Source organism: Anas acuta, chromosome Z (genome assembly GCF_963932015.1).
Source record: "Anas acuta chromosome Z, bAnaAcu1.1, whole genome shotgun sequence".
Taxonomy (NCBI): Eukaryota; Metazoa; Chordata; class Aves; order Anseriformes; family Anatidae; genus Anas; species Anas acuta.
The window spans coordinates 8,104,369-8,129,587 of NC_089017.1; the positions used below are offsets into that span (position 1 = coordinate 8,104,369).

The 25,219-nt window shown below is 35.9% G+C and overlaps 1 protein-coding gene across 1 annotated transcript in view; it reads left to right on the forward strand.

Annotated features, from left to right (window-relative positions):
* The window catches only part of SLC1A3 (solute carrier family 1 member 3), a 64,318-nt gene that overhangs the window by 9,926 nt on the left and 29,173 nt on the right, over positions 1–25,219 (forward strand). Inside the window, exon 3 of the mRNA XM_068667098.1 lies at positions 10,448–10,585. Within this exon, the coding sequence (XP_068523199.1) occupies positions 10,448–10,585 (138 nt within the window). The remainder of the gene's footprint in view (positions 1–10,447; positions 10,586–25,219) is intronic.

Genomic DNA, 25,219 nt, shown 5'->3' on the forward strand with positions numbered 1-25,219 from the left:
TCAGACATGTTCAGATCAGTTTCTAGGCCCCCTGTACTTACACTGGATAAAGGCAAATTGATGTTTAGGTTATGGCAATTCCAAGAAAAACACTAACAGAACTGTGAGAAGTGAGGGGTCTTCCAAAATGAATGGATTAACTTTAATGTTATTAACTTTATGGATTCCCAGCACTAAGCTTTTTTACCTAGAGGGACTTTGAAGGTCACAATTTGGACTCAGGTACTTACTTTGTGATTAAGTATTGTTCCAGGTGCCAGTTTCCCTTTGCTGTTTTTGTGACCTTTAAGGTAGAGAAATTCTTCCATTCTGAATAATGACTAACAGTGAGAAGAGGGTAACTATATATATAGCCTGTATGCCAGCTATATCCAAATCAATTCTCTGTGGTACAACATTTTCAGAATCACAGACCACCCACTGTATCCCTCAAATGACAACTTGTAAGAAGTCAGTCAGTTAAAAAGCTCATTTGAGACTTCTTTTGAATCAACTGAAATAAAACAGTTTTGAAATTCGTTTATTGAAAGAGGCTGTTGAACAGCATACTGAATAGATGGGAAATGCTAGATAAGTATATTTTCATTGAAGTCATAATAGGGAAAGAGAGGCTCACTTAACAAAATCAAATAGCTAGAGACTTGAAAGCATCCTAGCTGTCTTTTTGAAAAGATTATATGACTCCATGAATTTCAGTCACAAACCTAAATGTGTTATTGAAAAAATATACAGTGTGATAAATCTAAATAAGGGATTACAGTAATACTTAAACCTGATATTGCAGAAATCTTGTATTCTAGAACAGGAAATCCTTCTCAGTCTGTCCAGGTTGTTTGCATGTGTCAGCAAAATACTGGATGAGAAAGAATCTTTAAAATCTTCCAGTGAAGTCTGCCACGTGAGTTATGTTCCATGACCAAACAGTTCTGGCACAGGCGTATCTTGATTCAACAAAAACTTAATCCTCAGTGGCAAACACCTCAATTACAGATTTAGACTATCAGCACTAAGTTAAATTAACAGGTGGTTTTGTAGGAATGAGAAGTTGGGCTAGCTCCACAGAGATATGAATGCGTAATGTGAACCTCCCACAAATGATCATATAAAACTGAACATCAAGGAAGCCAAGCCTGTAATGAAGTGTTTTGTGATATATGTCTAAGGTGGAATTTAAAAGCTCAAATAAAGGCAACTATCAAGGGCTAACCTCAGGCTCTCTGTTAGAGTAAACCAGAAATTCTTCAGAGTAGACCTGTTTTCTGAGTACATTTGCACAAAGTTCTTGGCATTGAGGGATCTCAGTCTCATTGACTGATTCCTGAGTGTTGATGTACTGTAAAAAAGAAAAAAAAAAAAAAAAAAAAAAGACATAATAATACAGATGGGCAGATATAACTGTTGAAGAGAAAAAGGGAATTTGGTGCTGTTAAGGACTATGTCAGCTTCCCGTTGAGGAAAAACAGGCAAGAAAGTAACTATGTAAACTTTACAAGAGATCAGCCTTCTTATCTGTTGGGAATTATTTTTTATGGGAGTAAAAACAAGAGCATTAGTCAAGAAGGTGGAGCTGCAAAGTAAACCCAAGCATGAAAAAAGTTATGACAGTAATTTTGTAAAACACTAAGTAATATCTTAACTCTAGACAATACTTCAGAAAATGTAACCTGACATTTTTTTTAATGCTGGACCTTTTTTTTATGTGAGAAAGACAAAATTCATGAATTTTACTGGAATTATATGTCATTTTATGCAGCAAAACCAGTAGTAGTCTGTCTTTCAATAAAGTATTTTGTGTGAGAATAAAATTAGGAATATAGAAAATACAGAAACGCTTCAAGAAATACAAGGGAAAAATCAAGAAAAAAAAAAAAGACCAACAGAGAAGCCTAAGTTGGACAAAAAGAGAATGATATTTTTGATGTGTTATCAAAGGGAGAAAATTGAATGGGGAAGAAAGGCAAATGAACTAAATAACTAGAGAATGGAAACCATGTTACAAGGATAACAGTGGAGTCAAAAAGCAGCAGAGCAAAGATTTCAATGGTTTGTTGGTGGTGCCAGTGGCATTTTTATCTGCTTAAATTTTCTAACAGCACTCAGATGTTTTTATACCCTCAGATTTAGTACACAAAATGTCCTCATATAGGCTGTATCTCATAAAGCAGTGATTTTACTTATTGCTTAGTTACATCAGTTCTTCTGCACAGCTCCATACACCTCATTCACACCATATGCCTTCTGTCCACAAAATCCAAGGAAGAGATGCTATGTCTGCAGCTGAAAACAATGTGCGAGTTGCCCAGTCATAGCTATCAAGGTGTTACAGAAGTTCAGGCCCCTAAAGTTAGTCATTAACAGGCAGACGATTTGAGTCTCCTAAGTTTGAGATGCAAATTCAGTGCCCTGCAAAACTATATTAACCTAGTTATAAATGCTTATAAAATACATGAAAATTACAAAATGCCTCTTGAACTCTGCAAATTGTACCTGCAGAGGTACAAGTTACAAGTCTGTTACAAATCTGGTGTGATTTTGGAAGGTAACAGCCCTCAATGAATGAAGGAGATCTTCAGGGTCAGGGTCAGGAGGCAAGCGCTGTTGACTCAATGGCTGCAGCACTGCCACTCTGCCTCCACTTGGTACAGTTGGGAGCACCACGGCACACGTGTGATGCCTGAGGAAGGGTAGCACAGCAACTTCTCTCCTGATACAGGGAAAAACTCTTTGACATCAGTGTCACTCTTACTCCAGTTTACATTTGTTTTTCTCCAGATATGTCTCTTTTTATAGCCTTAGAATTCTATCCAGATGGAATCTGAGGCTTTTTGTCTGCTGTTTCTGATCGTTCACAGCTTAATTGAAGCAGGAGTTTCAGCTGAATCCCTTGATGTCTGGGAGTCTTAGAAAGCCCCAAGTTTCATGGGTGCATGCGCAGCAGACTCTGTAGGATGTAGGTAATGACCAGCCTGCCACCATCACTACATGCCACCCAGGACTCCCAGGGGTAGCCGACTTGTGTACAATAGTATAGTGCATCCTGACTCAAACAGGTTTGGTTCTGGTTTTGGTTTTGTTTGTTTTTATACACAGATAAACCAGGTAGTTCTTTTTTTTTTTTTTTTCTTTTCTTTTTTTTTTCTTTTCTTTTTTCTTTTCCCCAAAAGAATTAAGTTAATATTTTGCTGCTAGAACTGTCCCACGGCACAGTCTCATATCACAGGCTTCTGGGTTCCAAGCAGGTCTAGGATATTTGTCTCTCTCAAAGGACTTCTCCCCTGACTTCCGTCAGCATCTCTCTTCAGCAAAGGAAACAGATCTGTTTGTGTCCAGACTGACCCATAATCTGCTTCACTATATTGACCTGTGAGAGCTACTTTGAGCTCATGAACAGCTCATGAACGTCATGGCATTAAAAGTGCAGGAACACATCACAGGGATATTCAGCTATAGATGTGAAATTCTCTGACGGGCCTCTATCATTTGAGAGCTCTAGAGAAAAGTCAGCTAATTTATTAGGCCAATTCATACCAGGTCTTCTTCAGGTCTCAAAAAGAGCAGCAAGTGCTTGTTGAAAATAATTAGTCCTCAGAAAGAGGGAACTGAAGGAACTCCAAGCTACCTATTATCCCCAATTCTGGATGGCTTGTGAGGAAGTGTAACTGATAAGGTTGCTTAAGGGTATGTTTTTGTGATCAATTAAGTCAGTCTTACTCTACCATAGGTTGCATACTTATAGCCCCAACTGGTTTTTGTTTGTTTGTTTGTTTGTTTTCTCCACTTTCAATTACACCTGCATTCCTGCCATCCAGCACAGCAGTAAACCAGTCCGCGGAAGTAAACTGGCAGAAAACTGTCCCAGTAAAAATAGTTCCTCCCTAGTTCAGCTCCCAGATTAGATCATCTCAGTATTTGACAAGTACAAGTGTACTAAAACAGTAAAAATTTGGATCAGTTTAACCTGTAGCAATTTGGTGCTCTCTACAACATAATCCCCCTCAGTCTGATGCCATGTGTGCCCATCCTTACCTTTGCTTTTTTGCCCACCACAGGGCTTCCAGGAGTAAACAGCCTGGAATTGCCTCTCCTGAACCAAGGGGACTTCCCTGTTTTGGGAATGAAGACTCACAGATAGCTTTTTCAGTTATCCCACCAAATACACTTTATGTTAAAGAGCTTTAGAGAGATCTTATGCGTCTAGGATAAAAAAGGTTGAGGAAATGTAATAAGGCAGCACTGATGACTATACATGTATAATAAAAGATGTAGTTCTCAAATGCTTAAGAGCAGTAACAGCTACAGACCTAAACTGAATGAGTAACTAAAAGTAACCATCTAGCTACTAAACAACAGTTAGCATAATGAGCCAATCTTTAAGATAAAATTGGTAAAAATAACAACCCACCACCACCACCACACACACAAAATAATAGTAATAAAGAAAAAAATTGCTGCAGTATTTAAGTATCTAATACTTATGTTAGGCAACTAGCATTTAGGTTCATCAAAATGGCCTCTAAAGGAGCCTATCATACCCACATAAGGAAAATCAGAAAGGAAGAAAGGATCAGGTAGTATAAAGGAGAGTAAGGGGAATGGGAAGCAAGGAGAAGGGTAAGTATAAAATTGTGAAAGCAAAAACAGATGAAGAGCTTAAGAACTATTATTGTCGGCAACTTAAAGTATTTCTTATCACTTAGAGAGGTTATTTACCTGTTTGCCTCAAGTAAATACAGTTGAAACCTTATCTGAAAATGGCTGTTAGAAGAAAAGGTGTCAGAACAAAATGCTAAATTAAGCAGAAACAAATGACCCAAAGAACAAAAGCATTCATTCCAGGGCTCTGCAAGAACATAAGAATGAAATGGTTGTGCAGCTAACAAAAATATACAATGTCCCATTAGACTGGTAGGAGCCTGATTCTCTTACTGGCTGTAGCCCAACTTCTGTTATAGAACAAAATGTTATTTGCTCACTGGTTACAAGATATTCAGAAAGATCACTCTTAACAGTAGTTATTTTAGTGATCATTCTACCTAGTCTAAGGTAATCTTTCCCAATTATAATGATACTTTTTATTTCTTGCTTGAAAAGAAAAAGTCTATATGTCCACTGTTAAAGAAAAGGATATTGACACAGATCTCATTTAGCAGTGTTTTGAGATTTACTGGTAAGAATCAGAAGACCTTATTTAAAGGGCAATTTTTACACTGTTATTAATATACCATCTAGTAATTTCCCCTTGAAAGATGTTTGAGTGATTTATGATCAATTAAAGAATAAAACTGCTAGATTTTGTACTTTCTGCATGAAAATATAGAGAGCATAGGCATTATAAAAATACACACACCAAATAATTTTATGGGTTTATTTCCTGTGTGTTTCTGATGCAAGAGAGAGGAAACACTTATAAGGATTCATTATAAAAATTCAGAATTCACTTATTTAACAGAATTGCTGCTAGTGTTCACTTAAAAATATTGTGCCATTTCTTAGGAGCTTCCTTATTGCCTTGAAATAATCAGTTAGTTGAAACAGGGAAAAAAACAAACAAACAAACAAACAAACAACAACAAAAATACTGTTCTACACTCTTTATTAAATTTTCATACCTAATTAATCTAAATAGGTTAAGGAGGAGGATAAAGACTTCCCTAAAGTTCTTAAGTAAGCATTTAGATCTGGGTAAAACCCAGTCTATCGTCTTCTAAGAGTTATGGTTAATTTTTTTAACTGATGTGGTGTTTTAAACCCATGAGTGGGTGTACAACATTTATCTATTTCATCTATGTAACACAAAGAATTGCGTGAAACAGTTTTCTACCTCTGTAAGACCAAGGTATTTTGTAATGTAGGTAAGAAACTTTTCACTTTTTTCTTGAAGTATTTTAAAGTTCATTTGCAAATGAACTTTAGGAAAAAACAAAAAAAAAACAAAAAAAACAAACAAACAAACAAAAAAAAACACAACAGATTCTGTTAAGAAATCTACGCTTTCTTGCAGTGTGGATATGGTACACCATTGCTGTGGTTTAACCCAGCCAGCAGCTAAACACCACACAGCCATTCACTCACCCTCCCCCCTCCCTCTCTGGGATGGGGGAGAGAAATGGGAAAGTGAAGCCTGTGAGTTGACATAAAGACAGTTTATTAAGACAGGAAAATAATAATAACAATAATAATAATAGCAATAATGATAATAATAGTACTACTACTAATAATGTGTACGAAATAAGTGATGCATAATCTAAATGCTCGCCACCCGCTGACCAATGCCCAGCCTAACCCCGAGCAGCCACCCACCCCTCCCTGGCTAGCCACCCCTATATATTGTTCAGCATGACCCCAGATGGTATGGAATACCCCTTTGGCCAATTTAGGTCAGCTGTCCTGCCTGGGTCTGTTCCCTCCAAGCTCCTGCTGCACCCCCAGCCTGCCCGCTGGCAGGACAGAGTGAGAAGCTGAAATGTCCTTGGGTTGGTGTAAGCACTGCTCTGCAACAATTAAAACACCGGCATGTTATCAGCACTCTTCTCATCCTTATCCAAAACATAGCATCCTACCAGCTACTAGGAAGAAAATTAACTCTGTCCTAACAGAAACCAGGACATATATCCACCCCTTATTCCATACCATTTATGTCATGCTCAGGTTACACTCCTTCTAATACGTTCTAATTAGTCACCATTTTCATCATATATATATATATATAGCAATCATGGTAGTGACATATATATATATATAGCAATCATGGTAGTGACAACATATAGTATTATATAATAATTAACATGATACAATTCAACTCATGGGTTATTCTCACCCAGTATTAGATCCCCTTGAGGTACACACCAGACCTCCCCATTCTTTTGCATTACCCACCAAGTGTATCCAGGTCCCTGAGCAAAAGCAATCCCACGAATGGGTTTGCCTTTTCTTGAGGCAGGAGCAGCCCAGACTATCTTACCCAGCGTATTTCTTAAAGGAACTACAGGAACTTTATCCCCTTCTACAGTATGAAACAGGTTTGATTGGGCAGGTCCAGCTCGGTTGGCAGATCCCCTAGTATTGACTAACCAGATGGCCTTTGCCAAATGTGCATCCCAATTGTTGAATGTCCCAGCACCCATTGTTTTCAGCATAGTCTTTAATAGTCCACCGTATCTTTCAGCTTTCCCAGAGGCTGGTGCATGATAGGGGATGTGATACACCCATAGAAGGAAAATTAACTGTCCTAACTGAAACGAGGACAACCATTTACCATTTGGGAAGTTAGGCTCTAATATCTTAGATTAGTTGTCCTGTACTGTTATTGAGGGTAGACAGAAACCTGCACAACAGGTTGTGGGAGCATGTTTCACACAAGGCTTTGTTTCATTACAATTTTCAGAATTAATCAGAAACTTGAAACTTTTACAGAGAAAGGCCAGCTCCAGTATTTACTCTTCACAATCTTGACTGTGGGGCTCGCTTATCAGTACAACACTAACCATGCACAGGCATGGATGATTGTTGAAATACTGTACAACTTCCAGAGGTTTAGTACTTCATACCATGTCTAATTTCCAAAATTCATGTTGATACTTTTCATTGTGCCTGTCTTTAAATTATCATGTTATCATAGAAGTTTTAAACCTGTGAACGTTGGCCCTGAATTTAGAGCTATCTTGTCAACTTCCACTTGTCTGTTGCAATCTTATATTTTTTTGTTAATAAAACTTTGACATGAGTTAATATCTACTATCTAGATATTTAAACTGAGAACTGAAAAAGAAATTTATTCTCCATATTTTCTAAAATCAAGAGAGGATGGTAAAACCATGCTATTCTTCTTTCTTTAACAGACTAAAAACAAAAAAATCATTTCTTAAATTCCTTCTTCTGCACTTAAGATCACTATGTTAACACAATTTTCAGGCCTTTAAAGCAATAGTAATTATATTTTACAGGTAGGGAAACTGAGTCAGGGGAAGTTGTTTTGGCTTCACATAGATCAATGCTAAGATTAAGGCTAAAGAATTAGTAACCATCAGATGTCAGCCCAGGTCACCAGGGCACATTCCTTCCATGTTGTAGAATTTTTTTCTAGTAAACTGCAGTGGTGGGCAATACTGTAATAATGCACAAAACATAATAGGACAAAAAAAAAAAAAAAAAAAAAAAAAAAAGGCTCAACAGATTTGCATGGTGCTTCAGAAACTCACTCTCACTACCAACAGTATTCAATGAAACGGCCATCTGCTTGGGCCCTGATCCTTTCTTAACACACTTTGTACAGCTTGGACAGTAGAGAACCAGATAATAAAGCCCTTACAGTATAGCATAAGGACTAGTTCTTATAGCAGCCTTAGAAGCCCTCACTAACTTCACAGAGGCTTTGTACTGGTGCAGAGATTAATCCATGTGGAACTAATTGCAGGACTGCAGCCTAAGTAAGAGACTGGTCTATCTCTATTTGCTTGTTCTCCAGTTGTCAAAATGTACTGCTCATTAAGTGCAGAAACAAAGGGTCCAGATGAATTCTTTATATCTGAGAAATGTGTTTTCCATATAAAAAGAAAATAAACAGTAATACTGCAGTGGAATTTAAAATATTACTGAAAATAAGGGAACGCTAATGCAGGTTTTCTGAGACCCTTTCTCTATGTGGTTTGTGATCTACTTTTACTTTAAAAATAATCTATGCAAAATGCACATTAACTACCTGAGTAGTTATGAATGAGGCTAACTACCTGAGTTATATGAATGAGGCTAAAATAAATACTTTCCACTGCCATACCTCTCTTCTGTAGTGTGAACTCCATGATTTGTTCCAGTAGTACTCTAATCACTTTTCCTCCATCCTGTAATATTGGAGTTTTCTGTCCTACATTTTTCTGGACTCTTCTAACCCAAACAATCTGCTAAAGTCCCTAGCAGCATGATCAGACAGACGGGGGTCACTAATATGAGGGTTTTATCACCAGCAGATGGTAATGAGCTGGTGTAGAGGAGGCATGACGGTATATTTTACCTTGCAAAATTTTGACACAAATATATTATCTACTGTATAGATTTACAAATCAAAAATCCTGTTTAAAAAACAAAACAACAACAAAAAGCATGAAGTGATAAGAACTGGACCTAGTCAATGCCATAGCACCATCAGGGCCAGCCCAAGCTCTAACAAGCTCTAGAAGTGAACCTGAGTGCTCTACTGCCTATCATCACTGAGGATGCAGTTTCATTTTTTAGGACACCTGAGTTTACTTGGCTGCCAAAAAGGGCAGTCACACTTTTTCAAGGCACATTTCTACCTATTCCTTTGTGGAGCTACCAAATCTTGTGCAGCCATGCGAACAAGTCACCTCAGTGATTTGATCTGGCTGAAAATTAACCCAGTAAAATAAATTATTTCTGCAACAGTAACAATTCTCTGATCCAACTTTCTATACAGGGGCAATTAGCATAAATGACAGTGCTAGACAGTGGGCAAGAAGTCAGGAGTGCAAAAGACAGATAGTTGAATTTCACTACCTGTATGGTTAAGGACTGCTCAAGATACAGCTATGTGTTGCTCAGCTGGATATAGAAGACCTACATCATATAGGCACCAAACTACTTACTGCTCAGCACATTGTAATGAGTAGTGTTAATTAACCAAATAATGAAGTAAGAAAATAAGGCAATTCATGCCAGGTGAGGAAGTCGCAGCTGAGAAGTTGGAGTTGCCACACATCAGCCTGCCTATGGCTTCCATTTTTAAATATCTGTCAAGTACCATTTATCTGTTCCTAGCAAGATAAATGGATTTAAGCACTCCCTCACCCCAAAGCCTCAGGCATTGAAACCCACCACTTAATTATCCAGCAAGACCTTGTAACACCCATTAAATGCTTCTTTGCATGTGCTTGTGTGTCTGAAGGTAGGCATGTGTAAAGCCTACTTATATCCTGGTGCTGTTTTGCTGGGTAAAGACCTAACCACAAGGGGATTCTCAGCTAAGTCTCCCCTGGTTATCTCATCCAATCTGAAGCATGTCTACAGGATCAGGCCCAACAGAGAAAACAGGCATGGACAAGACTTCTGAGAGTTGGTGACTAGTATACATATGCATTACATATATGATTACACTCAAAAATCTCAGAATTCAAAGCACTCTGCTGCAGTCGTATAGACTGTTTCCCTTTCATTAACACTCAAAATGTTCCTTTTACACAAATCTTGATTTTATAAAATTGAAATGCAATCTACCTTCTGGATCTGTAGCAGTGAAAAATAATTCATTGGCTTCTGTAGGACTACTCATATAAGTAGCTGATACTTGGGAGAGCAAATCAGGAGTGCAATCCAGAGCATAGTAAAAAATGTATATTACAATCAGGTATGTCAACTAACTAATATATACGTATACATGTTTAGATGTTATTACTACTATAGAATAACATTATGACTATCTTTTCTCTCTCTCCAGGTGTAATTCTTGGATTTTCTCTCCGATCATACAAGATGAGCTATCGGGAAGTCAAGTACTTTTCATTTCCAGGAGAACTACTCATGAGAATGCTGCAAATGCTGGTCTTGCCACTAATTGTGTCCAGCTTAGTCACAGGTAAACAAAAAAAAATTATTCTGAAGTTTTCTTTTAATTACATTTATAAACATGTACACAGTGAATAACAAAACAACAGAAAATAATATTCCAAGTGCTAGAACAGAAGCATTAAGAACTACAGGGAAGGAAGGAGGAAAGGGAGGAGGGAAGGAAGGAAACACTGTTTCTGTTGCTTAGTTTCATGTGATCATTTATGTCTTGCCATTCCACCTAAATTTCATGAAAGACCTCTCTTTTATGTATATTCAGGATGTAACTGTGATGTGTTTATCCTATTAATTATCTGAAAAAAAAAAAGAAAGTAAATACTTTACACTATCAGCAAATTAGTGGTACATCTTGGAGAAACTAATCATAGCGTTTGCTGTGTGGTTCTAGGGCCTAAACACCCAACATATTACCTTATTGCCTCTGGATCCTCTGAAAATTAAGCCTTACTCTATTCCACTGATTTTCGAACATTTTAATATTAGAATCTCCTGTAAAATACAAATGAGTCCAGACCCCAATTTCAAGGACACTTAAGACTACGTACATATATAAACTGTTAATCTAATAGCAGAAAACTAGGGTATTCGGGGTTGTGAAATTGTTTGCCTTCACATATTTCAAGGAGAAGGAAAAGCTTGCTTCTGTATACACGTATTATATGAATACTGAAAGCTTAATGCATACTGAAACTAGATAAATTTATGAATCTTGTAGAAACAGTAACAGGTTTTATTCCCAACCAGTGTATAATTCTGTTGCCCATTATTTCTCATATCTCCTTACTGTCTTCTCGCCCCTTTCACCTCCAAAAAACTCCCCAAGCTGGTTAGGCATCGATAGAAGAACCATTGAAAATAGAAAGGGAGAGACATTTACCTTTCTTCAGTGTCAGCTGAGATTCCTGCTGCTACTCTTGCTGTTCCATTTTGTAGGATGAGTTACTGCAGCAGAAATTACCTGCTCAGTTCCTTCTAAACCTACATCTATAGTGTTTCCCTGAAAGAGCTGCAGAAAAAACAGGAAGTTTGGTAGATCAACCTATATAAGGACTTGAGTTCCCTTACTTTCAAAATTCTAAGTAGAAACCTTTTGTTCAGGTATAGATCTCCAGATCCCGAGTAACAGGTGTCACAAGGATGTGGCCTTGCAATAAAAAACATACCAAATATCAAAATACCAAAACAATGAGTTTCCAGCTAATTCTAGTCTGGAAAGAATCTTCCATCCATGTATTGAAACAATACCCTTCTTTCTGACTTTTGTTTTGTTTTCTTTTGTTTTTGATAACATTCTTTTACATTACTATATCAAGATTTCTGGCAAAGAGAATGTCATCTACCTGTAAGATTTGTCTTATTATACAGGTGCTTCACAGTGTTTTCCTTGTGGAGTCTATTATTCTTAGAATTTCCCTTTGAAGTACAGACACATTATCAGGGTGAATAACAAGAGTTTAAATTTCCTTAGTTAGGAAGGGAATTATCACAGAAAACTCAGAGCAATTTCCAAATGAAGCATTTGATTCTTAATAAATAAATAAATAAAAATAAAATAAAAATAAAAAATAATAATTAATAAATCATAACTACAACAATACCACGTCCTTCTTTATTGGATAAAATTTCACTCTTTTTTTGCTAAAAACTTTAGAAAAATTATTTTCTACACTGAGTGACACCTTATTTAGCACATTATTTATAACCATTACAGATATACTACTGTACAATTTCACAGACACTATCAAGGTATTTGTTTCACACATTACAGGTTAATTCATTGGATAAAAGTCTTATCCTTCTTAAATCAGTTTTAAGACCACTCTGTGGTGAATCCATGAGCCAAGTCTCTTATTTCCTGTATTTTGTTTGGCAAAGCCATAACCATAAGATTCCTCCAGGGTCTTACATGCTGATAATGTAATTATTTCTTCCCACTGCAAATTATCTGAATAAATATTTTTACTGTTTGTAGACATGACAATATCTCCCAGAGATGATGTTCTGGGTTTCCATTTGCATTCATGTAAGCGTGTGCAATATAACAGGTATCAGAACATATGATATCTGAAGTATTAGAAATAGGCTTGACATTCATTTGCAAACTCTTTGAAAGGCAAATAAATTAGAACAAAAATGAAGCAATAGTTATAGAAGGTATGGGTTGTTACATTAGAGACAGATAAATGGATTAAGTGAGGAGCCTTGTTCTTCAGGTAAACAGTTCTGACAGTCTCATTCACAGTCTCTCACAAGGTAAATATGGTGAAGTCAATGGTTAAGTCAGCTCTGTCACATTTCTCTAAAGACCATTTTGGTGCTTTCACTAAAGAAAAGTTTCAGAATCCCATTTAGTTTTAATTCACATTTGACTTCTGACTTACCACTGTTGCATGTGGCTCAAGCAGGTATACAGTTTTCTCCATGAGATTCTATCTTTTGACGTTTATGTTACCAGGCATGTACTAACATCTGCTTGGGAGAAAATTGAGGTTATTTGCATACCTTTCACCATCTTTTATTGTTTATAGGAAAATGAGATTATATTAATATCTATATTCTTCATCTTCTGTGGTTTAGGCACAAATCCTATGCATATTCTATGCTGGTCTTTACAGTCTTACCAATGTGAGAACTCCTAAGTCAGCATTCCCAATCAGTATTTCTTACAAAGCCTAGGGCAAAGTTAAGGCATAGTATATGGGAGTCAACAAAAATAAACAACGACACAGAGAATATTCCCATTTTGGGTTATTTTACAACTAAGTCTGGACTGAATTCTTGTACAAACACAAGGCTGACAGTTTTGTTCCACTTCTGTTTTGAATTTGCTGCATTTATAGGAGTTCAGAATATTTTATACTTTCTTATTTTATTATAACTCGAAGCATTTGACATAAACAATTTACTTGACATAATTATTTTAAAATATACATTGTCCCTAACAATTTTATAAAAGAAATGTATGTGCATATGCTAACAATTCAACTCATCATGAAAAAGGCAAAGACTGCGAGATTTACATTACAAAGACTATATGTTAACATTTTTTTTTTGAGCTGTTTACAGCAAGAACATCATGCCATTAAATTTCCAGCTCTAATAAGTGGCCCACAAGTTTTGTCTGCATGCTTCATTTAGGCAGAAAGTTTATGAAAATTACTAATGACCGGTCATTAAAAAGCTTAATTAGATCATAACGTATATAAAAAGAATAAAACTAAAGAAGATTTCTAAGACTTATTTGCAAATATTTTGCACAATTATTATCACAGTTCAGTTTAATAGACGTGCTCCATCTCTCCCCAAAATTTTGGAAGCTTGGACCACTACTTTTAATGAAAATAAACTAAGATTAAATCCAGTGCATTTCTTTCAGGTACCTTTGTTAGTCCAGCAAAGCATGAAAGCCCAGTCAATCTGCACATCAGTCAAAAACAGTAAGAAAACAGCCCTGGAATATTTCCTATCTTATATCAAGCTCAAAGAAAAGGAATGTGAAAATAATGAAACAGAGTGGTCTACTGACTGCCAAAAATGATATATCAGGTCAGCAATAGAATCAAGCAAAGATTGTGATCATGAGTACCAGTGACACACACTGTGCAGTAGGTGATAATGTTTGCCTGAAGTGTTAATGGGAGCAATGCTGATAAATTAAGTTCAGTCACAGACCAGGATTTTGTGTGCACAAAAAAATAAGACTGCGAATTACCTTATACAAATGCAGGCTGTGTAGTAAAACACACAATGTGTTTTACTATATATGTCAAGGATCAGTGTGGAAAAATTACCTCAAAGATGAAAACAATCTGTAGTTCATAGTATGTCTTCTTTGATATTAATTTCCCATTCTAATTCCAATTATGACATGATCCTCTTCCATGGATTCTGGAAGATACAGAAACTTCTCTGTCTTTGATGTAGCCTTTCAATGTCAGACTGCAAAACAGACAACTGCAGGAGACACAACTGACTTTCCTTTCCCAAAGTCAGAGGCATCACACTTTTTGTCCCCAGACTTTTTCAACATGTGCATAGTATTTACCCCTACACAAACTATGGAAGAAGTTTATAAAGTGCAGAGAGCTGGGATTCCCATGTGTGGTTTGTTACTGTCCTCTTAACTAACCACAGATGTAAGCAGGATGCTCCTGATTTCAGCTATCAATGTTGTGCAACAAATGGTGAAAATGCTAAAAGCAAGTAGCAAGGAACATAGTCTATCACTTCAGCAAAATAAAAGCAAAGGCACATGGAGTGCCTCAAGTAAAAAACTGAAACACAAGCAGAGACCATCATTAATGCTAAATTGTTTGAAAATACCTATAATGAAGCAAAGATAATATTCAATGAAATAACTGAATGAGAAATAGTTTCTAAGCCACTCCCTTACGTAGCTCAGGAAAAATGCAGCATCTGGATATGAACACAGATTCAACTGGTGAAAAGCCCAGTTTTGCTCAAAGCAACTTAGGGATATAAAATGTGGAAAATTAATGCTGTGACGTTGTGTAACCTTGGGCAAATCATATATCTTTTTTGTATCTGTACTTTCTTTCTCTTTTCAGATGTAGTGCCGGCAAAGGTGTGTGTTGGTTTCTTTTATTTAGTTATTTATTTATATCTACTGCATAGCAGAGATGACTATACTCTGAAAATTTTAATTGAGACAGGTACATCAAGTTTTTGTGGCTCAGCAGACACAAAGTGTATAGCTGTTGTATTTATATCACTGTGGAGATGGAAATAAACTTGAGCATATAATTACAGCAAGAATGGTATGGGGCCACCACTGAGCCAGTTGCTACAGAAAAGCTACACCTAATGTCACACCTAATGTTCAGCTAGTTATGATGATATCACCAAAAAACAGATATGCATTAATTGACTATTTGTTTTAGTAGATCCATCTGTTTAACAAGAATGTATTTGCCATGATGTTAAATATAATTTCTCCTGAAGATAGCATATGATGTGATGGACCTAAACTAGGTTGTATGACAGTGAACTGTAATACAATAGCACAGCCTTTCACATCCATATAGAAGCTGTATCCAGTCCCCCATAAAGACGTAATTCTAGAAAAGACTATAGTCCCAACTTATTAAATTTAAGAAATGATGTTTTATATCTGCCTTTCCAATATATGAGAGAGTACCCATCAAGTGTAACTGGATGCAAATAGCATTAAATATTACCAATACATCCTTTCTCCAGTAAATTATAAGCATTTCTCATTTTGACATTTGTAATGTCCCTTATTAACACTTTAAATCAGTAGCAGTGAACATAAAGTGCCAGAATTTTGAATATGTTTTTTTTTTTTTTTTTCTAACCTCCCACATCAGAGAACAAAAAATAATAGGAAGGTTTCATAAAGAGGCCTCTGCATCAACTCTTCAAGGAACAGGCTGGGAATCCAACCTGTGTCTAGTTTTGTAGAAGCAGAAGCCACACTGCATAAAGTCTCCAAGTAGTTCCAGTGTTCTCCTGTCTTCTCACTGACAAGTCTATTGTGGGAAAAATATTATCACTTACAAGGTCCCAGGTGCTTTCTGTTTTCACCCAGAAATGTTTCAACAGATGGGAAATGTCTCCCTGATTTCCATATGTATAAACATGTACATAATCCTTATGTCTGTTCTACTGAGTCTTAGTACAACACCAGCAGGATTCCAGAGAGGGAACAAATACTTTAGAGTCAGCAATATTCTTTTCCCAGGAAGAAAAAGGAATTCCCTTTAATTCATACCACCAGAACAGACCTATAAACACCTTGGGAACCCACAGTAACGCTGGAAGACTAAAATATTACAAAAATCAGTCTTACTTTTCCATGTTTCAGCTTAAGAAATATATTACTGATTCAGTTCATATAATATATACATGACAACTGAAAAACAATTAGGCCCTGTCTGTTAAATTTAGCTGGTTACCAGAGCAATAAATCCACATCCAAATTCTAAAAATTGCAATTTTTCCAACATTAACAAAATTCACTGATTTTGTATGTCCTCACAAAATTATTTTAGAAATCAAAACCCATCAAATCAATGGGAAATTTTATACTGATCTTAGTTGAGTCTAGTTGGGATAGAAGAACAGAACTGACAGATTGTCTTTGAATGAAGCACCTTCTGGATTACCAATGTATTTGAGTTGCCTGTAGATATGTAGTAGTAAACTTGCTAAGAGAAACCAATCAATGAACATCCTAAGAACTTGTTATTTTTTTCTTATGCCTTTCTTTTAATACAAAATATTTTATTAAACAAATAACATATTTTCACAGAATCACAGAATCACAGAATTTCTAGGTTGGAAGAGACCTCAAGATCATCAAGTCCAACCTCTGACCTAACACTAACAGTCCCTACTAAACCATATCCCTAAGCTCTACATCTAAACGTCTTTTAAAGACTTCCAGGGATGGTGACTCCACCACTTCCCTGGGCAGCCTGTTCCAATGCCTAACAACCCTTTCAGTAAAGAAGTTCTTCCTAACATCTAACCTAAAACTCCCCTGGCGCAACTTAAGCCCATTCCCCCTCATCCTGTCACCAGGCACGTGGGAGAACAGGCCAATTTTAAGGCAATTTTTCCATCTTCCCACTCCCCCATATTATATAAGCATGTCATTGCCATGAAAAATGAATTGCATGGAAGATTTAATTTTATTTACTTTTAAATTTCATGCACACATCAGTTTATGCATTCGTATGTATATTTACATATGCAGTTTGCGTAACTGTATGACAAATACTTTTTCCACAAATAAAGGGAAACTCACACTTTGATTTGTGTGTCTCCAGAAAGAGACACACATGTTCTCCATGGATGAAAATATGGCCATGCAGGTTAATAAATTTCTGAAAATACTTAATCTTGTAAATAGGATCAATCCATTGCAGGAATATAAATAAATAAATAAATAAACAAGAAGAAATATCAGTACTAGTATAGATCCAAGTTCTACAATTTCATCTTGAACTAACGTGTATGGTAGATTAGGGCCAACAGCACCTACAGATCTACAAGCACTTTGCTAGAGAAGTAATTTTTACACTATGTTCATAAAAGTAGAAGGAAGAAGGATGACACTTTATACACATTTTACTACTCTACCACTACTGCAAACACTAGATCTTTAGTACTTGTACTACTGTTTAAACCAAATGTCTATCAAGTTTGATATATAACCTCTAATAATCATTATTTAGACAAGTACTAAAAGATGAAAACGTTGGAACCCTCCTATACACAGTTTTTAAAGGGATGTTGGCAGGATACATTTGATAATTATGTCATGTAATTCTAATACAATTTGGACAAATGCTTTTAGCAGTGAAAAAATGAGCCTAACAGGGCAGCTGCATTTTGAAATATCATTAGGAAAATAAAAAGGTAGACTGGAACCTATTCAGCACCTAGAAGTATCATCTTTCAAGGTGTTGGAATTCAATTTGCTTATGAGTTCCTCATGGTTTCCCCATATGTTTCCTCAAAACATATTTCCTCAACATGTTTCTACATAAAAATTGTTCCAGCAAGAAATGAACTAAACCCAGTTGTAGGTCAGAAAGCATTCTGCTAACCATTAATGGTAGAAAATAATGATTGACATGTTATATGTATTTGTAAGTAAAAAACAAAACAAAACAACAAAAAACAACTTTGGATAGAGCTTCTTGCTCAGCAAATCCTATATACCTTAATTTACATGTATGCAAACACTGAAAGCAAGGAGCTACAGAAGGAAAAAGAATCATAAAATGAACACTTAAAATGATAATCTCACTTCTAAACACTTTTGCAATAGGAAATATCCAGAATTTCTCCTCACGAGATTCTCAGAGAACAATCCCAAGTGAACTCAGATACCACTCAAAATTAGAACTCAGTGAAATGAATTTACTGCATAAAATGACAGTGTATAAAATAAAATCTGTTTATACCTAAAAAGTGGAAAGTAAGCAGTAACATAGTTTTGGAACTCTTATTCTCTAAAAAACAGTAATACAGAAACAGCAAGGATTATTCATGAAGAAGTCAGTTATACCTAAAGAAAGTAAAATTCAAAATATTCTCTAAAGTCATTTAAGTTTGCATACAGATCTTAATAAAAGACTGATTTAAATTTCACCACAAAATATAGCTTTTCTCAGAGAACCACTACTTTTAGTCATTTCACAACTAAATGACCTGTTTCACAGGTCACTACACACTGTTATTCAATTTGTGTTCTCCATAGGTTTCCAATTTAGCTGGTAACTCCCACCAACAAAGGCTTTGTTTTGATTTTTTATGTAAATACATCAAGACTTTCCTTGCTGACAGGAAGTCACTGGCAGGGAAAAAATAAATAAAATAAAATAAAATAAAATAAAATAAAATAAAATAAAATAAAATAAAATAAAATAAAATAAAATAAAATAAAATAAAATAAAATAAAATAAAATAAAATAAAATAAAATAAAATAATAAAAACCACTCGGAAGAGCTTGTAACAGCACTTCTTGCTTGAGCACTAATGGAACATTGTAAACCCACACTATCTCTTTACTAACATTTGCATGTCTCTCCATTTATTTCCTGTTCCTATCAAACGCAAGAGGACTTAAAGTATCTTAGAGACAACTTATAACAATTTCTTAATTATTTTCAAATTATTTTCAAATTATTTTAATGCAAATACATTTGAATTGATTACAAAAGCAACATACACGAAAAGTAAAAACCACAAAAATATCATGAAACATAAAATTAGCTACGCTAGACTGTAAGTGGAAAAGACTTGGGTTTGCATTTTGTACAATTTGTAGTACAAAATACAAAAAACATGTCTCCTCAGCAGTTCAGGAATTAGGACACTGAGAGCAAGCATTTTATTCAGGGTATTGAAGACTGAAACTGTAAAGAATTATGTTTTCAATAGTGAATGACTGTGATAAAATGACAGATGATTTAGAATGGTGCCAAGTGCAAAGTAATACACCTGGGAAAGGCAACCATACTACAGCTATAATATGCCTAATCATTAGCTCTCAATTGGTCATTAGTACAGAGGAAAGCATTCTCAGATTTGCTATGAACAGTACAGAGAAGGTGACAAGGCTTACTAGTGGTAAGGCGTTGCAGTGAAATGCAAAGGGGGATTAAACAGACTACAGCATTTCAGCTTGAAAAAGGTACAACTGGTGTGGAACATTGCCATAAAAGTCTATGCAACTCATGAATCATTTGTAGAAGCTTAGATGGAGCAGTACTATTATATCTCATAATGATTTTTCATAATATTTTTTCATAATAAAGGAAACATGGGGTGTTCAATGAAAATAATCACGGAGCACATTTATAATAAAAGAAGTACTTTTTTTTTCACACAGCACACAATTAAATTGTGCTGCTTGTTGGTACAAGCCGTAGGTTAATAGTTTCAAAATGAAACTGGAGAGTTCACAGATACAGCCACCATTGACTATTAAGCTTGCAGCTTTTGCTTTTCTACTGCTTTCACATCTTTACCTGTAGCTGGAATGCCATGGTCTGCATCCCTAGTTCTCATGCATGAGTGCAACTCCATCATAGTTGATTCTTTGTCAGTTTGTCTTCAGTATAACACAGGCAGCACAAAGATAATTGCCATAACCACTCGTGTAGAACAGAAACATCTAAACAACCAAGAACATTCCCTCAATCAAGAATGTTCCTGAGGGTGCATTCTGGGGACACCAGGACTACTGGGAGTACTTGCTCACCAGCAGGAGTAATGCACATCATCCTTTCATCAACATTATAAAATCTGACAGACACAAATTACTTCCTGCATTAGCTGCACAGATTGCTGCAGAAGGGCCATCTGCAGACGAAACCCTATGTGTATAAGCAGAAGGTTGTCAGCTCTCGAAAACAGGAGACTCTAATGCTCTCCTTAGGTACTCCACCATTGTTTTCACCCTCAATTATTCTTTTTCCATGTTTTGATAATAGGCAATTGTTGACCTTTAATGTATTATTCCAGTTTAATTGGGAAATTAAATGTAATTACTGGATCTGCTATATGCTGCCCTTTAGCTATATATCTGGGTTAAAAAGTTCTCTAAAACAGGTTCAACTTTGTCATCATTACTGGGGGCAGAGATATTAAACACCTATCTCTGGACAGCGCTGCTGAGTGCCCCACCTGAGCAATTGATAATGAGGAATGCCATTGCACACCACAGAAACTATAAGACTCAAACCTGGGGTCTGAGTTCCATTGAAATATTTGATTGTCTGGAAGAGGAGGAAGACTGCTTAGCTAGCAGTTTGTCATTCATCGCCATTCACTGGTGAGGGAAGTTGAGGAGGAGAAAACAGATAGTGAGGACAGAAATTTCTAGCTGGGGAAGGATTTGTTGAGACTACAGATATAACAATCATCAGTGTCTGGGATTTGAGCTGCATGTTAGTCACAAAGCAAATCCTGCATCCACTATAATTCTTTTTAACCAGGTGCCTCTACTAGTGCATATTTCTTCTTTATTTTTTCTTCCTAGTTATTTCTGAATATATTTTGTATCCTCTGGTTCAGACCTTGAGAAATGAATACTACAAAAGGTAAATAGTGCCATCATATATGCAGTGAAGATTCTCTCAGAAGATATCATTGCAATTTAAGAGCTTGCCTTGTTGCTAGGAATTGCTTTCCAGTTGTGTCACAGTTACTTTTCATAGCTGATAACTTTCTGCAGGTACATGACATAGGATATGGTACCTTTTCCTTATTTGTCTGTTGCAAAGTTGTCTCTAAATTAGTGCCTGAGGCAGCCATGAACACAGCAAAATGTATGCTGAAACATGGAATCTCTTTACAGAATTGACAACCTGTTATAATTGTGTGGAAAATCTCTTGATGTGGACTTTTTCAGGTTCACACGAGTCTAATCTAGTTTTCTTCATGTAAGTCAGTCCAGGGTGATGTTATATTGCTGAAGATTGATGCAGAATTCACACAACAACCCGCCAGCTCCAGAAATCACTACTTGGTTTGGTTTGGTCTAGTTTTGGTGATCATTTAGTCTAGGAAGTTTAATTTTGTCTACGTCTGGGCATACTCTGCCACTTCTATGTACTGCCTCAGATATGGGCCACCATGATGACTTTTTCCCCCATTTACACCAAGCCTTTTTCCTTTTACTCTCTTTAGGACTTGATCTCCATAGGTCTGACTGAGCACAGTTGTCACTGATACATACCACAGCAAAGTCAATTACATTCACTTAAAAGCCCCATCTGTCTGTCCCTGGAAGGTAGCAAGTACCATCAAAATTCCAGAAATAGCGAGGAAGAAATTTCTACAGGTCAATGATTGTTCTCAAGGCTAGCTTTTCTTGAGTGGCCTGTCTCAGAACTTCTCAGGTCAACAGTGATGGTGTGTTTAGTTTTTCTCATCTTGACACAAAGTAAATTACTGCAAAGCATGGCATTGCCATCTGAAAGAGGGACATGTGCAATCTGTGCAAACACAGATTCCTCAGACGTTTGCACAGTTAGAAGAACAGGGCAGTTTAGTGCATCACAAACTCAGTTCCTGCTATTGTGAGCACATCTTGCAAAATGTCAAGAAAAACAGCTGGAACAGTTACCTCTTAACTTTTGTCTCCTCAGTTCATCAGATACAATTGTCCCATGTACCTCTATAGGTTTTTTCTTGAAGGAACTTTTTTCTCTGCAGGAGTTTTACCAATGATTGTCTACAAAGAGAAGTAAATTATGATACAGAACGACTTGTGGAAAAAAAAAAATCTCATTATTTATGGGGCAATACCATATAGGAAGTTAAAAGATCACATTCTTTCCAGTTTTACACAATTGAATAACAATTCAGTTATAATACCTAATATGAAATATGGGAATAAAGAAAACATTAGAGTGATCTACTCTCCTGCCATCAGAAGTGTTCAGATCTTAATGATATTCTTAAAGACTCATCCTCTCTGAATGTCAAATATCTAAGTATATTTTTATGCTTTGGATGTGAATAAAAACTGAACAGCAGACTATACCCTGAAAACCCATGAGTCAGACAACAACAAGTACGTATTCTACAAAATGTTGATTTTTAAGTTATTCCAATATTTAGAGAGCTTGACATGTAATTCTTGAGTAGTTAGAGCTGTCAATTCTAGTATTATTCTTTAAACAGTATTCTCTATCACTACTTCATGGAAGAGTTTGAAGGGCCTCATGAAGTTGCCTTAAGCATGTTTTCAGGAGCAGGTTTTTAATGGTAACATACTTAAAGAGAATTAGATTTTTTTTTTCAGATAATTACACCTTTCCACCTTAGGCAATTATGCCACTAGCTCTTTACTGGTGGTCGATAAGAAAAAGAAAAGTACAACATAGTAGTAGAAGTATAATATTTGCACTAGAATTAACATGCTGATACTGTTTCCTCCCTCCATAAACAGCTCAGTCTACTTGTATGCAAACCTAAATACTTACTCTATTCTAACATTTCACCACCCACTTCTAACTTAGATTTGAATATTTGATAAAATCAGAGATTCTCCAGTGAATATATTTCCTTTTCAGAGCTAGTGAAAAAATAAGTTTTGGTCAAGGGTTCACCTAATGAATGGCTGTTTCATTAATGAATACATTCTTGCACTGAAAATCAGCTTTGTCCAGTATTTACAATTGCAGTACAACTTAACTCCCCAGACCCTGAAAACAAAGCTAGAGAACATTAGCTTACTAAGCATGCTAATGTCTATCTCACAGCTAATGAAGCTGTGCAAAGGACCTGCAAGCGCAGAGAAAATAAAGCTTTCAAATTCAAGATGTTTGATGTCCAATGTTTAACAGATCATTAAAAAGTAAATAAGCTTCTTCTCTGTTCTGCTAACATCACAGTCCAAAAATAACAGTAACCTAAAAAACAAAACAAAACCTAAAAAAAACTTCTCTTTCATCTGTTCAGTTTTAAAGCATTTGCTATTTTCTTTGGTACCTCATACCTCTCACAGAAATTCACATGTTAAGTCCTACTTGTAAGCAGATGATGCATAGATGGTTCTGTATATCATTTGAATCACGGAAGCCAAAAAAAATTTTTTTCAGCCACACTTAGCACCATAATATCTCAGAAAAGAATTGAATAATATTATTAAAAAGTACTGATTGCTACTGTCAGGCATTCCAAAGGAAGGCTTAACTTCTTCCTACTGCCTCCTACAAGTCTGTAAGGTGGGGAAAGACAAAGCAAAAAATGTACTACTTTGATGTTGCAAGGCTGTAACTGAATCAGTGACCCAGAGTTCAAGAGGTCACAGAAACAAAGGAGAGAAGAGAAGGAAAACAAAAGCCCATTCACATGAAACTCCAGTTCCACACTTTCATAATGAGTTCTCAGAACAGCCTTAACATCATTACCCAACTCTGAAAAAAAAATTATCCAAAGTGTAATGGCAATTTAAAGTGTAATGGACTAGTTGCAGTGAAAGTAATGACTCCTTAGTGGTATACATATGGCATGTTACCAGTGGACCTTGTGAGCTGGAGTTCAATGATCCTTCAGGTCCCTTCCAACATGAGCCATTCTATTCTATGATTCTATAGCATTAAAATCCCAGTGCCCGACCACCCCCCCCCCCAAAAAAAAAAAAGAAAAAAAAAGCTAAAATTCATGTTCATTGCCTTTTAAATTCTTGGCACAGAGATAGGGTGTAATTAAATCATTGTTTCCTCCTATGGTCTGTAAAAATAAATAAATAAATAAATAGAAATATGCTAGTGATCTCATAAATTAGGATGTTCTTATTTATTATTAAAATATTAGCAGGCAGATTATAAGTGGTGTTTTAAAAAGCTGCCAGTTCATAAAATTGAAAGTGTCTTTACAATTTTCTCTGCAATGATGTCTGCATTGGATCCCATATGCTTCAAACAGGTGCTGTATACTTGATAAAGGAAGTCTCAGATTATTTCTAGATTAATTATTAAAGGAAGATTCAGGTCTTGATGGTATTAAAGAAATATGCAGAATTTTTGTTATCAAATCCAAGTTAATGTTATTCTTTGAAAAAGAAGAGTCTAAATAAAATCTATATTGTCAAATAAGTTCAAATTCTAATGCAAATAGTGACATAAAAGAGCTGGTAAGGACCAATCCTGTGAATTTCCTTTTGACAGACAGAAATTACTATCTAGCAGTACATATTATTTGTAGTATCAGAGACTGAGGCCCCACTCACTAGGTGCTGCACCAAAGTCACTGTGGTATTGGTGGCAATGTCTTTCAGGACAAACTTCCCAGACTGAGAGAATGTTATGTCTAAACTGCTGACGTCACTGTCATAAATAGATAACAGATACTTTTAAAGCAGTTTGGGGAACAGACCAGCAACAGCAGTGTGGAGCTCCATTCAAGTTGATTTGTGGTGCTTCAAGTGAATGCAGATAGCACTACAACTTGGCAGAAATTAAAATTATACCTGAGGTGTGAGAAGAGAAAAGAAGAGAGCAAAGTAAAAATCAATCAAGAACAGCTTATAAAAGTATACAGAGTGTTGTAAAGAAGTACAAACTCAAAAAATGCCTGACAAATGGGAAATAATACAATAGACTAAAAGGATTATAAGAACACGTAAACACC